Below are 17,590 nucleotides of genomic sequence, written 5' to 3'. Positions count from 1 at the left end.
GATTGTGAGTCGAGCGCCTTATCCACCTGGCCATGCCGGGCGCATTTGAGTTTAGTAAGTTAAGATTAGTAATACTTTTTAACACTAGAGTTCTGATTCAAGACACTCGCAGATTTTATTCCCTTAAGTATTTCTCTTAAAGTAATAGGGTATATATTGAAATATTAACATTTGCGAACACTTTCTATTTCATACGCAACTTACAGTTAACGGTATCTGCGCAATTACAAGTCATAGCGAAATAACGACAAACACTTAATGAATTGATTAAATTATTTTATATTCATATGTCTTGGACATTTAATACTCTTCAGAAACACTAATAAACATCAGTTTATTAAGTTCTTTAAAACAGTTAGTATTCCACTAGTTACCATGATACTTATTTGATATCAGCATTTTGAGTGTGGAGACAAAAAAGACAAACTCATGAAGAAAAGTACAGCAGCTATTTATTGTATACTTTGATACAGAACAATGTTATTACAACCTTTTTAAAACCAGAACCGAGGCACTGGATTAACTCACACGTTAATTTTAATAGATTTCTATACGAAATTGAATATTTATCGTACTTAAAAATTATGAACTGCTCGCCAAGGCTTTTAAGTCCTTTCACAAACAATTAGATATGAAAAAAGTACTATAGAATGAAGTTAACTTACACCATGAGGGTCAACTCCAGCTATGTCACCTTCAAACAGATCTAAAGAAAATGGAAACGTTTCAAATCTGCGTGAAAGGAAGTGACAAACATTATTAGAAGGTGTGTTGTGCTGTGCTTCTGTTTAAGTACCTGTGTCAGTGCTAACAAATACAATTTTCCTTTTCATAAGTAAACAAATCTCAAAATTACGAAGAGCACTTTCAGGGATAACTGACTGAACTATACTGAAATTCGAAACTAATTCTGTATACAGACACATTTCATTTTAAAATATTATATATCCATAGAAATAAAATTATTTCTAAGTGCGTAAACAGTATATGGATGCAATACTTAAAAACGTAAAAGTAAATGAAGGCAATATCTAAATAAGTAAACAGTAGCTGGATGCAATACATAAATTCGTAAAGAGATGGATGGATGCAGTACTTAAATACGTAAACAGTAGATGGATATAATACTTAAATACCTAACTAGTAGATGGATGCAATATCTAAGTAAGTAAACAGCAAATGGATGCAATACTTAAATATCTAAATAGACGGACGAATGCAGTACATAAATACGTAAACAGATGAACAGATGCAGTACTTAAATATGTAAATAGAAGGATGAATGTAAATGTTACTTAAATAAGTAATCAGATAGATGTAGTACTTTAATACATAAACAGACACATGAAAGCATTAGCTAAATACGTAAACAGATAGATGGATACAGTACTAACTACCTAAACAGGTGGATTAATAAAATACATGTATATGTAAACAGTTAGATGGATGTAGTACATAAATAAGTAAACAGTTAGATGGATGTAGTACTTAAATATGTAAACAGTTAGATGGATGTATAACTTGAATATGTAAACAGTTAGATGGATGTAGTACTTAAATATGTAAACAGTTAGATGGATGTAGTACTTAAATATGTAAACAGTTAGGTGGATGTAGTGCTTGAATATGTAAACAGTTAGGTGGATGTAATACTTGAATATGCAAGTATATTAAAGTTTTGGTCGTCCCTTATTTCTCCACTTTTATAATCAACATCCAAGTTTTTCATTTTCTGACAAATTTGCACTAGGAACAAATATGTGTTAACATTCGGAACACTGACTGCGCTCATGTCTTCATTTTGATTCTAGGCTCTTTCATTTAGAGACAGTGGCATTCTGATAAAAATAAACACTGGACACAGTACAATGTTTCAATAAAATGTTGGGATGATACCTGATTCTTAAATGACTAACCTTCAAACATGTATTTGTGAAAAGAGACTGCCTGTCTCTGTTTAAAAAATACAATACATATAATATCACGAATGTAGTTGTTTAATTAATGTCTACGGTCTACAATTGATATGATCCTTCTTGGGCTACGATATACAATAATGGTAAACGTTATTGATCGAAAATACTGAACGGCAAATAAACTTTACAAAAGCTTTTATCTTTTATTATTAAATAACAAAGTGGAAAAGTAAAATAATTAACCTGTTATAGGAGGTAAAAAAATATACATATATGTACATACACACGCGTTGTATTTTCTTACACTGTACTTTCTAAAAAAATAACGAATCATGTATTATACGATGATGAAGTTAAGACTTGCAGTACGTGCTTCTTTTATTGTACAAAATCACTTACTTTTATGGTACAGAGGGCTGTCTCCAAAGTTCTTCAGTGACCCTGTGTATAGAAGTAAAACAATAAGAGTTCCTAAAATCTAACATATACAACTAATTGTGATCTATAATTTGTTAGTCTTTAAAATAAAATTTAATGAAACATTTAATTCACAAATCAGTCATTTTTGTGATAGTTTTTATGTCATAAAGTTTGATATTTTGAGGACAATATTATATTAAACATTTTGTGATATTTTACCATCAAACGATACTACAAGGTTTATTTACACAACATAATAATAATTAATAATTAAAAATTAGATCAGAATAAAACAAAATAAATTTGATTAAAATTTTAATCTCCCTCTCGGTGTATATATAGTGAAAAGTGTATAAATAATTCATTTCATGATAGCAAGTTCAATGCTTTAATTTCTTATGTAATGTAATGTAAGTTGGTAGCTTTGAACATTAATAATAGTTCTAAATATGACGTCCCGGATGGAGCTACGAATCAAAAATTACGAAAACATGATAAAAAGGGACAAAACATACATAAACTTGAATTTTTTAACAATTAAGTGTTGACTGGAGTAATGTTATGATTTGGTTTTATTTCATCTCTATTTCTTGTTTGGAAACATTGAATATATGCATGCCAACTTTCTTGCAGAAACATAGAAAGTAACTTCTACGACTGATGAAATTTACAATTAAAGCAATTATTGTTCTTATCTAACCCATATAAAAGCCTGTGTGTCACGTCACATCACGCTTGATTTCTCGAAATAGGAGGAGTCATAAAAGTCAAAATGCATTTATCCAGATACAATAGTTCGATCACTGTCAGCCCATTACGATTTTAGTGACAGGGGTGCTAGAGGGCCGTGAGGGGTGTATGTGTTTGCCATGATACCCTATAAGTGTAGTGAGTCCCGGTATAATAAGCTTAAAGTAAAGACGTAGCATGGGATCACCTAGCCTAGAGCCAAATGCATAAAATTTATCACGAAAGTAAAAATATCGATTCAATTTTAAATTTAAATCGTTTCTAAATTAAGCTATTTGTTGATATATCACCGTTTTTTATTAAAAAAACATACAAACCTCTTTAATCAACAGAAGCCCAAGATTAAGAAACCAACAAATATTTTTCCAGTTTTATTGTCTATACATTTCATTTTATACTTTCAGTACATAGACTAACAAGTATATTAGGTTATCCTTTTGTTGCTAAGCAACATCACATAAAAGCCACTGTTGGAACGTAGTGTTACCAAAACGCACTGGCTTTTCTGTATATTAAAAGTTGATAATCTAACTGATTTTTTACAAATAATTATTCTATGAATACGCCAAGAAATCATTTTAATTTTGATTGGCTCACAAAGGAACTTACCGACATTTTACTGCCTCGACTGCACTTTTCTGCCTCTTTGTTGGTAAAGTTTGATTTCGCAAACTTTATTTATTTCAGTTAGCTGTGAAATGTGAGGTTAGAGTATACTATGGGGTGGGGGTGGTAGTAGTTGGTTAGAGTATACTATGGGGTGGGGGTGGTAGTACTTGCCCCGTCATTTTTGACGGGATGTACGTTAGTTTACATTTATAAGTCTCAATTACAATATTTTTTTGTTTCTTTGTTGCTAAGCTACACAAGTTACACAATGAGCTATCTGTGCTGAACCTACCATGGGCATTGAAATCCAGACTCTAGACTTTCCGCTGAGTCACTGGTGAGCTATTTACAAGATATTAAATGCTTAACTGAAGTATAGTGTTTTCATAACGTAACTAAATATGTTTCATATCATCCCACACGTGTCATATTTCTAAATATTACAACTGTATTGTGTTTTACGTAAACGATGTGTTTCTTAATATTCATAACGGGAAATATGATTTGGATATCAATAGACGCAACATATATATTTAGGCTAACTCTTTGTTATACTTACAGTCCACTGGAGAGGCCGAAGCCAGAGTGATGACTAGGGATATCAGGATCCTCAACATGATTCAGTCAGCCAGTAGGCCAGTGAATGTGGTCTTATAAGAGAAGGCAAAACACGTGTACAATGGATATTATCATTAACCTTGTTCCAAGCAGGTGTTCTTTCTTCTGAGAACATGTCTCTTGTGATACACGTGGATTTTATCTTGGCAATAAGCTACACATTAGTTGGAGTGAGAGTTAACAGTAACTTCTCCATAAAATAGTATGTTTTTATACAGTCATAGCTTTCGATAAATTGTGTAATTTCGATTTTTTTCTCTTCGACTGCTTTCTTAACTTTTTAAGATGTAAAGCTGGTATGTAAAACTGAAATTGAGCTTAGAACAAATAATCAGTAATACATTAAAAACTCGTAATCTCTTCATTGTTACTGAAGAATAAAAAACTTAGATTCTACTCCTCTGTCTAATAACCAGAACATTTGCTGGTAGAATATGAGACTAGTTTAATTTGATTTAGTACTAGGCATAAAAAAAACAAATTCTTAATGTCTGTAAAAGAGTTCAAAGTCCGGTTGGCATATAGCTTTCCATCGTGTACAAAATATATTCATTCATATCCCTATGTTTCCCACTGTTTGTGATCTACTACTGAACCAGTTTTAAGAAAAGGCGAGAAAACGATCAAAATCTGTGTGATGTAAAGGAACCCAGAAAAGGCGAGAAAACGATCGAAATCTGTGTGATGTAAAGGAATCCAGAAAAGGCGAGAAAACGATCGAAATCTTTGTGGTGTAAAGGAATACAGAAAAGGCGAGAAAACGATCAAAATCTGTGTGATGTAAAGGAGTCCAGGAAAGGCGAGAAAACGATCGAAATCTTTGTGGTGTAAAGGAGTCCAGAAAAGGCAAGAAAACGATCAAAATCTGTGTGATGTAAAGAAGTCCAGAAAAGGCGAGAAAACGATCAAAATCTTTGTGGTGTAAAGGAATCCAGGAAAGGCGAGAAAACGATCAAAATCTGTGTGATGTAAAGGAATCTGCCACTTAGGATTTCATATTAAACTAATACAGTTTCCTCACACAACAAGATTACATTTCAAACAGCTATTGTAACAAAAGAAAAAAAACAGACAATTAACGAAATACAATCATGACATAAAATCATACTAGGAACGGGATTTTAGATATAGCATGGTAATTGACGATGGTTTCAATACTTCGTATTACAAAGAGAACAAAATGGTTGTGGGCGCTTAAAATATTCAGTATTCGTAAGCTTATAAGTATTCAAGCGACTTAATGTATTTTTAAAATATCAGTAAATTGAAGTGAGGAAGAGATCATATATTTTTCTGTTCATTATCAACAATTCATCTGTAGTGGGATTCAAATAGACTACCCATATTAAACGTTCGATAATTCCATTTTCTTAGGAATTACTTGACGTGAAAAAATATTAGCCTGCTTTTTTTTAGTCCTCCGGTGGAATAAATATTTCTAGGTTTTAATAAGGTCGTATTAAGGTCCTGGTGGGAAGGCGGAAAGTTTACAGACTTACAACGCTAGAATCTACGGTTTGATTTCCCGAGGTGGACACAGCCGATAGACTATTGTGGCTTTGCTCTAAATCATCCAAACCACTGCTTTTTAAAGCCTCATGTTTTTCACAAGCAATTAATAACTCTTCGACGATTACAAAAATAACGCTTGGAAAGTGACTGAATGAAGCAATTTTGAATACATAAGGCTCACCCATTAATAAGGCGTCTTTGGTACACAGACAAAGCAGCGTACGACAGAATGGCACAACTTTTTATATCAAATTGCGAATTATCTTGTTGGCTATTGTGTATCAAAGAAATGATACTCAATGTGACTTCTTCATTGCACTTCACTCTTGTTGGCTATTGTGTATCAAAGAAATGATACTCAATGTGACTTCTTCATTGCACTTCATTCTTGTTGGCTATTGTGTATCAAAGAAATGATACTCAATGTGACTTCTTCATTGCACTTCATTCTTGTTGACTATTGTGTATCAAAGAAATGATACTCAATGTGACTTCTTCATTGCACTTCATTCTTGTTGACTATTGTGTATCAAAGAAATGATACTCAGTGTGACTTATTCATTGCACTTCATTCTTGTTGGCTATTGTGTATCAAAGAAATGATACTCAGTGTGACTTATTCATTGCACTTCATTCTTGTTGGCTATTGTGTATCAAAGAAATTATACTCAACGTGACTTCTTCATTATGTCATCGTTCAAGATTTCGTCGTGAGTTCAGTGGTGTCCTTATAATCTATTTCATTCTATACCAGTCACAAAAATATAAGGACCTTTGTTTACTAAGGACTTTGAGTTTTCTACATTTTGAATTTTATGTCAATGATTACGTTGTAGAAACAAATATTAATTTTCCATGGAATATATTTTATTGTTCGATTCTTGCTCATTCTAACAATAAAATACAAGTATGCGTGAAGGTTACTTTATCTTGTATCTCTTTACTGAGATAAATTCTAGAGAGAATTGAGTAACAAATGACTTCAAAATATCTAGTCACGTGTGAAGCTACCATATGTTAGCTGAGTCAGAATTCATGTGCATGTGTTTTTACCAAACTTTCAGGTCTGATTTGGTTTGGCTGGTGCACTCGATTTGCAATCTGCGGATTCGAATCCCATCATCAAGTATGCTCGCCATTTCAGCTGCGGGGGAATTATAATGGAGCAGCCAATCGCACTTTTCGTTTCTAAAGAGTATCACAAAAGTTTGCGGTGGGTGGTGTTTACTAGCTACCTTCCTTCTAGTTTATAACTTCTAAAGTAGGGACGGCTAGAATAGCCTTCGAGTAGCTTTGCGCGAACTTCAACAATCAAAGAAACCACCAAACTTGTTAATATATTGCACTTGACATAATAACAATTACAGGTATTTGTATATTTAAAAAGACATGTCATTCTATGATCTAATGTTTTGTAAAAATTAACATTACTTTCTATCTTAAATTACTTTATCTCAGTAGAGATAATTTACATAATTCAAAACGATTATTTGATATAATTCTCGAGAATGATTAAGTAGTTAATTAGTATAGAGTCTCATATTAGTAATGAGCTGATATTTTAACTGACTCACTAAACTTGTGTCAGAATTAATGTACAGGAACTGGTACCATGGGGAAAGCAACAGTAAGGCTATGTCAGAATGGTAATTTTCCTGTTCATTTGTTTTATCCTTCATTTAAGTAGTCTAGGAATTCAACTAATCAGTAAGTGAAATCTTTAATCTGTGAAACAATAAGCACATTGCCACATCGTGAGCGAAAATGGGAATAAGTAAGTTATATTTCTTGGCTATTGACAACTACGGTAAAGTTGCACAATATGCAGGTGCATTGAGCCACACCCAGAATTTGTATACAAATCATAAAACCGTCTGTTTGGTTTTCATAGAATATTATATTTATTGAGACATTATTAATACCTTTATTTACATTAGTTCGCGCTAGAAATAGACTAAAGTTTGGATTTGTGGATTTAGAGATTTATTCATCCAAACTTTCTGATTTTTCTTACAGACGGATAAAAAACAACAACATTGAGAGTGTAAAAGCCAAAATTCAGCAATTCTTTGGTTCTTCGATGAGCCACCAGAGAGCACTAGATATAAATGTTGACTACCAGGCTCAAGAACGAGTTTTGTTTGAGAAAGGGGGGGGGGTGTCTTATCCGGGTGGTTCGATCAGTTTTACTGGCAGTGTCTAGTTGATTGGATCGATTAGTAAGAATGGGGTAATTTTTCAGGTGGTGAAGGTCTGGGATACTAAAAACAAATTTATTCCTAATTAAAACATATAGTTTTGTTTGTTTGTTCATTAGGTTTCGTCCAAACCACATGAGGTCTATCTGCGCTAGCCATGCCTAATTTGAAGTGATAGACTAGAGGGAAGGTAACTGGTCAGTAGCGCAGGAAGGAGGAATCAGAAGCGGCAGCGGTCAACCTAGCGTAGAAGAATTCTCTGGGATCAAAACTTCAAATTTCCATTTAGAGACGCTAAATTTTCATCCGTCAAAAATTTTAAAACATATATATATTTTATACTGTCACTAGTTGCTCTATAATAAATCCTTCATGGCAAAAAAATTCCTACGCCACTGCAGCTAGTCGACAACACCCACCGCCAACTCTTCGACTACTCCTGTCAGACCAAATAGCGGTATTTGACCGTCACTTTTATAACACATTAACAGCTCCAAGGTGCGGATTGCAGTATTTTTGAATGAAATTAACATCTCCAAGATGCAGAGTACAGTATTTTTGAATGGAATTGACATCTGCAAGGTGCAGAGTGCAGTATTTCTGTATGTAATTGACATCTCCAAGGTACGGAGTGCAGTATTTTTGAATGGAATTGACATCTCCAAGATGCAGAGTCCAGTATTTTTGAATGGAATTGACATCTGCAAGGTGCAGAGTGCAGTATTTCAGTATGTAATTGACATCTCCAAGGTACGGAGTGCAGTATTTTTGAATGGAATTGACATCTCCAAGGTACGGAGTACAGTATTTTTGAATGGAATCGACATCTGCAAGGTGCAGAGTGCAGTATTTTTGAATGGAATTGGTACGTGAGCCATGGAAATTCAGCTCCACAGTCCAGTACGCTAACAACTGAGCGTGATCAGTCATAAAATAAGTAATAGTAAAACAAACTGGGCAAGTTAACTTTGTAAGAGTCCCTGACAAGACCCTGACTTGGTTGTTTTCGAAGGGAATGAAATGTTGCAGTCAAGTAGATTTAGTAGTTAATATGAACAGTAACAGATCAAAATTAACATTTTTATAAGATTGTAGAATGAATATAAATGAACATGAATGTTGAACAATAACAACAGGTTGAGTTCGAACAGAGTCAGGAAATTGGTGGTTTGTTTTAGAACAAATAGGGTTATATAATGTGTCCACCGTGGGGAATCGAACCCTGGATTTTATATGAAGTACCTGCAGCAGAATTTTAAGATTGGTGTATTTTTAAACAATGTATCTTTTAACCTTGTACTTGACTATTTCTTTATTTGGAAACCGTGGAGAGTCAAGCTAATATAAAAATATTTCAATGTAAAACATGAACGAGGCATTGAATTCTAATTAGGCTTTTTTTTTTCACCCGTAGATATCACCTTGGGCCCAGCATGGCCAGGTGGTTAGGGAGCTTGACTCGCAATCTGCTGGTCGCAGGTTCGAATCCCCGTTCCACCAAACATGCTCGCTTTTTCAGTCGTAGGGCGTTATAATGTGACGGTCAATCCCACTATTCGTTGGTAAAAGAGTAGCTCAAGAGTTGGCGATGGGTGGTGAGAACTAGCTGCCTTCCCTCTAGTCTTACACTGCTAAATTAGGGACGGCTTGCGCAGATATCCCTCGTGTAGCTTTGCGCGAAATTCAAAACAAACAAACAGATATCACCTGTGGAGATTCCGTTTATCATAATCCTGGAAGCTGTAGACTTTGTATTCGCGATTGTTATCACTATTTAAACTGATTTCCTTACATCAACTATTAGTTTAATAGTACAATATTTAAGCAAATAAACTGAAAATATAACTTGTACAAAATTGTAGACTTTAATATATGCAAATTTGGTGATCGATTGTCGATTGCAAAAGGTCAATGCTTGTGATATTGTTTTGACATGGAAATGACCAGGTTAATGAGTAGAATATTACATTGGGTTATTCAGTCACCTAACTACGATTAGCGTATAAAAATACGAAAAACTGAAGATTGTATTTAGTTTGTTATTTTTTTCCCATATCAAAACCAAAACCTAAGAGTAGCTTTTACAGTGCAGTTATCGTCTATTACATAATACACGTGAGATAAAAGAGTTGCATAAAACGAGTATTCAAAGGCATTTTATTTGCAAATTTATTTTTAAACAACAATCTTATAATGAAAACAAATAACTTAAGAAAAGGAGAATGGAAGTTTGGAAACAACTTATAGATTTAATCAAGTTATTTTTTTAGAACTATGACGTAAGCTCCTTTGGGAAGCTATTTACTCGAATCTGTTTAACATAACATTACACGTGTTGTATTTTTACATATGGTGAAAATTTAGTTTCTTTACATTTATTGCACGATTTTATAGCTTAAAATACTGAATTTCAAGAGTTTGATTATCTAGGGCAAATCTACATGGGCGGGGGGCATCTGAGGTGTCTACCGCGGGAAATCGAACCTTAGATTGTAACGTAACTTACAACTGTCCCATTGGGGGGGCAAATTTATAGAGAAATAAATTGTTAAGTGATATTTTGCCCTATTACAAATGGTGCAGTTGAGTTGTAATTTAAGGTATTATATATCTTTCTTAATAGAGAAAGGTGTATTATATAATTCTCTATATATATATATTTATATTAGGTTTATATACATCGTCGGTATTGATATGAAACAGGCATGTGTTTAGTATATACACATAAATGACTTAGTTTAAACTAACCCACTTTAACATTGTCAAAATTGTAAATCAAGTTCATTATTGTTTAGCTCAAATAAAGTTTGAATTACAATGAACCCTACAGCAACTAAAGGATAAGAGCGACCTCTGTTGAATTATAGTTCAAAGTTTCGACAAATTTGACATCATTTCAAATGAAAAGAAGTCTGGCTGTATTTTGTTTTACTATTTTCTTTACGATACCACATCTTACTATACATTCTAAAGTAACTTGTTTTTATTACAATATAATATACTATTGTAGGTTATAAAGTTCGTTTGTTTTAGTGCAAAGCTATACAATAGGGCATATGCCTTTTGTATACCATAAGGAATCGAACCCAAAATTTTAGCATTGTAAGTTCGTAAATTTACCGCTGACCCCATGTGAGAAAGATTGTAAAGTTACTTAATTTTATTACGGTTGTAAAGTTACTTCCTGTTGAAAAATGTGATATTAAGTAAATGTTCTGGGAAATAGGTTATGGAATAAAACGAATAAATTTATAATTAAAACAATAATAAATGTTGCATATTAATTTGAAAATGTTGGAAAAAATGTGTGGATAATTATTTTACTTAATACTTTTTACAATCTGTAATTATCTCTAAAAACAATGCAGATATGACAAGTAATAAGCGAGATACGAGTCATTATACAACAACGTGTGTTTCTGTGTGCATTTAAAAATACATTTCACACTGTAGGAGTGCTTCATGTTTAAACGTGGCAGCGAAGACGTTGGTATTCGAAACATGACGAAATAGATTTAATTGGTGTTATCATCTATCCAAATTAATCGTTTTTTTCAATAACCACTTATTTTTCTAGTTGCATATTTTCACATTCAGGGTCCTCCAAAAATTATTTGTTTTAGATCACCTTTATACAGAGGATTGAAAATGATTTTGAATATGCAAATCAGCAAGTCCCCTGGCAACCACAGCCGAGGAGGTCATGGTGGAACAGCATGTATCAGAGACACAGCTGACATCTTTTAGCATTTGTAAGTAGTGTAATACCACCGGAAACTGATAGCTAGTAACTGATTGTATGCAACAGCCCTTTCAGACCCAAATTATTCATACACTCAGATCACTAACATGTGCTCAGACTGGGAATTTAGAACTTACAAGACAACGACATCTCTTGTACTTAATGGCGTTGGAAAACAAAGGAATATTGATTAACTGGTAACACAAGGCTATCCAAAAAGAGACCTGCAAAAATCGTACCTCAACCATCGTAATCAAAATTCGGCGTTTTTTAAAATGTGAGAATCCACGGACACAACGGTAAGTGGCAAAAGCTATTCACGTGCCTCAGGTAACAATACCTAACATAATAGACAAGTATCTTCGTCTGGAAAAGCGAAATATCACGTGAACTAAACTGCTTCCATAATATATCAGCTCTACAGTCGCATATATCAAAGAGCTGTGGAATGAAAAGTGTATTCCATATGAAAATATATTGGTCAAGTCGCCAGCCGCAGAGCCTGTAGATTTCTGCCTGACCAGACTATTGAAACGGCCAATAGAAAACTGTCGTCCTCATACACTAGATGGATAATGGAAAGAACACAAGAATGAGGGATGTGCTTTGAATATGACAGCTTTACGACGAAGCCTTTTGCAATGGAAACTATGCTGCAGGGTTTACTGTCACACGATCGTCAGAAAGAGCATGGCCGAATGTTGCGGAATGGACTGTAACGTTTTAATATATAACGTACTTAACTTCTGTACACTAGATTTTTAAGTGAGCGGTATAAGTGTTTCAATTGCAATATCACTTCAACCGAACTCTCTGAGTTCCTTATTACACCAAATGTTCGGTAATTCTGGAGGCTTGTAACGCTAAAAATTGGGTATCGGTTCCCGGCGAGCAGAGCTCAGATAGCTCAGTGTGTTACTTTGCGTTTAACAAATAAACACACATTCACCATATGTCTAGCATTTTGATGTTTTTTTCTAAGCGTAACTAAGTAAACTTAAACATGAACTTGCTTTTTCTATATATTTCTCTCAGGCCCCCAGTAGCACAGTGGTATGTCTGCGGATTTATACTGCTGGAAACCGGGTTTCGATACCCGTGGTGGGCACAGCACAGATAGCCCTTTGTGTAGCTTTGCACTTAATAACAAATAATTCTATTTTTTTCTGATAATTACAATTCCCTACAAATTAACAATATTATCTATGCAAGTGGTATTTGTTTGAAGTCAAGCACAAACCTATACGATGGGCTATCTTTGCACCGCCCACCACGTGTATCGAAACCCGGTTTCTAGCGTTGTAAATCCGCAGATATGCTGATGTGCCACTGGGGAGCTGCAAGTGGTGACGAAGTAAGTTATAACGGAATGCATAACGATAAAGTAATGTGGTTTATCATCGCAGAATTCAGTAGCTGTTTTATGGTAAGTGAAATAAAATTAAAATAATCAGTTTGTTTTATACCAAAATATTTCACAATAGTAAGGAGAAGACAACGAAAAGAAGGGATTTTATTATTTACTACTAGCTTAAGAAAGTTTATTGAAAAGCAATAATCTAGATAGATTAATAATAATAATTATTATTAATGATATAAAATATAGCAGCTCACGTTTTCACCATAGACTATCTTACGTAAATTGCTTTTAAGATATAAATTCAATATTGAGCGTGTAATGGAAAAAAAAAATTGAAATTTCATTTTCTATAGTTTCTCTATCTCTATATTTAAGCTTTTATGACTTAGCAAAATATATAATCTATTTTGGGCTTTTATAATTTTCAAAGTAAATGGGTAATTGGGCGTCTCCAGTCGGGTCAGCGGTAAGATTACAGTCATTTACAACGCTAAAATTCGAGTCATAATATGGGAATTAAATAACAAAAGACACGTTAATAACATTATATGTCGTTAAATTACATTTCAATACAAAGTTATTAATAAAACAGAAAATAACGTGCATTCATTTGTATTTTAATGCAAAGCTACTGCCCCCCAGTGGCACAGCGGTATGTCTGCGGACTTACAACGCCAGAAACCGGGTTTCGATACCTGTGGTGGGCAGAGCACAGATAGCCCTTGTGTAGCTTTGTGCATAATTAAAAAACAAACAAAAAAACAAAACAAGCAAAGCTACTAACGCTGTCCGCCACTGTCCTTACTTTTGAAGTACTAACCAACCAAAAAAAATATAGCTAGTCAGCAGCGCTTTACACCTACCATCCACGCTACAGGATTAACTATCACACTTATAACGCATCCGCAGCTTGAAGTACGAGGAATATTTTATAATACTGCGCGGATTCAAACCCGGCTCGACAGAGTACCATCACAGAGTAAATCCGTGCCCTACATTACATTCAGAAGGAATCTTTTATTTAATATAACTAAAGTTTGAATTTTCTATCTGACGGATTTTGACAACCTCATGTTGAAGTAAGTTATTAAGGAACTGCTTTTTTTAGTTTCTTGTTTACTTCTCAACAGAATAATTTTGAATTGAATAGATAAAGATGGTGGCGTAAGAATACCGAAACATGTAGAGTTGTTTTAGAGTTGGAATCTATTTTTAATAAAGTATCATCGTGCAGTTATTTTAACATTGTACTCCTTTTAAGTGTATAAAATTTGAATTGATTCTACGAGTAAAGTGTGCGCTCTACTACAACAACAACGCCAAGGTTTTGATAGCGACCTTCGAACTGCCAATTGTAGGTTGATTAACTGCACAAAGAAAGGAAGTGAAAGCAGGGAGCTAAAGGACCAATACCAGCAGAGAGGAAGTATTGGAATGTAAGTCTTTTGTTTTTATCACTTCCTTCCAGGTGTTTATGAAATATATTTTATTTCATTTGAAATATTAGTCGTTCGTTTCTGAAATGAGTGTGAATAGAAAGATGTTCTATGTGAGTGTGAATAGAAAGATGTTCTATATGAGTGTGAATAGAAAGATGCTCTGTATAAGTCTGAATAGAAAAATGTTCTATACGAGTGTGAATAGAAAGATGTTCTATGTGAGTGTGAATAGAAAGATGCTCTATATAAGTGTGAATAGAAAGAAGCTCTATATGAGTGTGAATAGAAAGATGTTATATATGAATGTCAATAGAAAGATGCTCTATATCATCATTAAAGTTTATAAACTTCCTTAAGCCACAAAAACATTCTACATTTTACACTGTGGGAAACTTGAGTATATTTGACAATGCGTTGTAAACAGGCTGTTGTTAATACATAGAAAAAGTTTTATAAGCGAATATGTATATTTTAAGATTATATATTTGGTGGATAATATAAGTGATATGATCTTCATTCAGTTGAAAACTTGTACAGTTGAGAAACGAAACTATGAGTTTTTTAGTTGTTTCTAAAGGTGTGAGCTGTAAGACGGAGTTAGTTAGCAATTACTATTAGGTTAACACTTTTAACTCGGATGTAATTTGTTTGTTTGTTTGTTTTAGAGCAAATGCCATATTGGGCTATCTGGTGTGTGCATCGCGAGAAATCAAACCCCGGATTTTAGCATTATACGTCCTTGAACTTACCGCTGTCCCACCGGGCAACGCTCAGATGTTCAAACCGATTGAGGTTTTGTTACCTCAGTGAATTTGGTATCGAAACCCTAGAGCTGAACGTGTGGGAATACCGCTCATGGTATCGAAACCCTAGAGCTGAACGTGTGGGAATACCGCTCAGTTTTTGCTATTGCTTAGGATTATACTTGATATTGTACTTAACTGTCACCTCAGATAAACATAAAACGCTGGAGATTCTTGTAAAAATAATTTAAACTTTCGGAGAAGAACTTCGAAAAAACATTCTGCTGTATTTTTTAGGTTCTGCTGTGAAGGTTAAAAGTAAGACAAGAGTGACACCAGGAGTTGTATAGGTTAGTGCAATGAAGAAATTATATAAACATATAACTGCTATAGACCAAGTAAACATTGAATGATTAAATACAATTTTTCAATTTATCATTAAACTGACAAATCGTTTGTAAAAACAAACATGCTATAGTTCATTTAAACAAGCAACAATACAAAATTAATATATTACAAATATATCATGCAAATAATTATATTTTCGTAGGAACATGCTAGTTATCACATGACACAACAATCAATGACATACATCTTCTCAGCTTCATTGTGATTCGAACCTATCTTATGACTCTCTTTGTTAGTTGTTTATAACAGTCTATGAAATAAAAGGTGTATGAAAATATATTCTATTTTGCCCACGTCGAAATTCTTATTAAATAAACGACTTCTAGTTAGATAAAAAACTTTTAATTTTTAACCAGTTGACACAACTTTGTTTTAATGAGCCTAACGTTTATGCAAACTTCATAAAAAGCCTTGAATACAGAGAAACCAAAGAGTCATTAAAGTTGACTGAATAAATACCATATACACAATAACTATTGTCAGATAGCAAATTATTTTTTTTTATTGTTATGGTTGTGTTTATTATTTCATTCTATCGTTTAGGTTACCTATGAATTTTTAGTTTCATTAAAACGCTAACTCATTTTCTAGCTAATAATTTGTATTTTGACTAAATATGTATGTATGATGAAACTGACACCAGCTTCCCTAGTGGTGATGTACAGATACTATCAACGTAGCAAAAGATTGTGTAAATTTATGATCACTTGAGCTGTACTCTCGTCACCTACTCAGTGAATAAATACTTTGCCAGAAGCTTCACTAAGAGAGAGAGAGAGTCACCAGATAGTTAGTGAACGATACAGTTAGTTATTGTTATTAATATTGAAAAGTACTTTGTGTTGCTGCATTTTTTTTTAGAATTACGTTTTTATTTCTGGTTCTTTTTTCTGATTCTATTATTTGAAACAGTATTGATATTCATGATGAATTGTTCATTAACATTAGTGTCAAGTCCTAGCCAGGCACGTGTATATTAACTATGTTTTGGTAAGTGTTGAGTTTATTTCTAAGTGTTGTCATATTTGAATAAATCGTTTCTTTGATTTTTGTTGGTGGTGAACCCTGGTTGTTGCGAAGTGTTCATTTTAGACCATTACACTATTTGTGCTTAGCCATCTCTACTTTTAAACTGATACACTAGACAGAAAGGAGCTAGTCAACATCACCCATAGCCAACTTTGTTACTCTTATCTGACCGAATAGTGGGATTTAAACTAACTGTCTCTTTTTTATAACGCATCCATAAGCCCAATATGTGGAGCGCGTTTTTTTTTTGTTTGTTTGTTTGTTTTTTGTTATTTTGCAGTAACAGGATGCGAATCGTGAGCACTCGGATTCAGTCTACGAACGCTAACCACTTGACCACATTCCACAAATAAATAATGAAGTGTGACCAATATCGAGTTGTCGATCACAAACTCTCTCAGCTATTTATTTTTAATGGAAAAAAAAACAGTCCATAGGAGGTTTTTGTCCATCTGGCCAGCTAGAGTAACCTTGTCAGAATTGAATCAGTAACTTGGATTTAACTTAGATGCACCATGGCCATCTATCGACAAACAATATTAATACAGATCGGAATCGTTACGTTGCATAACGATTTTCTTCTGTCCGATATTACATAGAAGTAACAGCTAAAAGTCGTTAACATAATACTCCTAAGGTCTAATTGTGCACGGTCAAGGGCATAATTTTCTGAGGTTTAGATATTATATAGAAAGTAACTAGAGATCAGACTGATACTACTAATAGAATAATTAATATTACTATTGTATCGTTATCCCTCATTGATAACCTGTGCATTAATAATGGCTGGAGAAGGCTTGAATGGGTAATGAAGAAAAACTTTAATATAAGTTTAACATAACAGCA

General features: G+C 33.6%; 1 protein-coding gene across 1 annotated transcript in view; it reads right to left on the bottom strand.

Moving 5' to 3' along the window:
- Positions 1-4,362, bottom strand: part of LOC106459180 (astacin-like metalloprotease toxin 1) — a 17,429-nt gene extending 13,067 nt beyond the window's left edge. Inside the window, exons 1-3 of the mRNA XM_022385618.1 lie at positions 4,255-4,362; positions 2,316-2,357; positions 666-706 (exon numbers count right to left, since the gene is read on the bottom strand). Of these exons, the coding sequence (XP_022241326.1) occupies positions 666-706; positions 2,316-2,357; positions 4,255-4,312 (141 nt within the window). The 5' untranslated portion in view covers positions 4,313-4,362. The remainder of the gene's footprint in view (positions 1-665; positions 707-2,315; positions 2,358-4,254) is intronic.
- Positions 4,363-17,590: the final 13,228 nt, after the last annotated feature.

This window comes from Limulus polyphemus, unplaced genomic scaffold (assembly GCF_000517525.1).
Source record: "Limulus polyphemus unplaced genomic scaffold, Limulus_polyphemus-2.1.2 Scaffold572, whole genome shotgun sequence".
NCBI lineage: Eukaryota > Metazoa > Arthropoda > Merostomata > Xiphosura > Limulidae > Limulus > Limulus polyphemus.
Note: the sequence above shows the minus strand (reverse complement) of the source record. Positions and strands in the feature narration are given on the sequence as shown.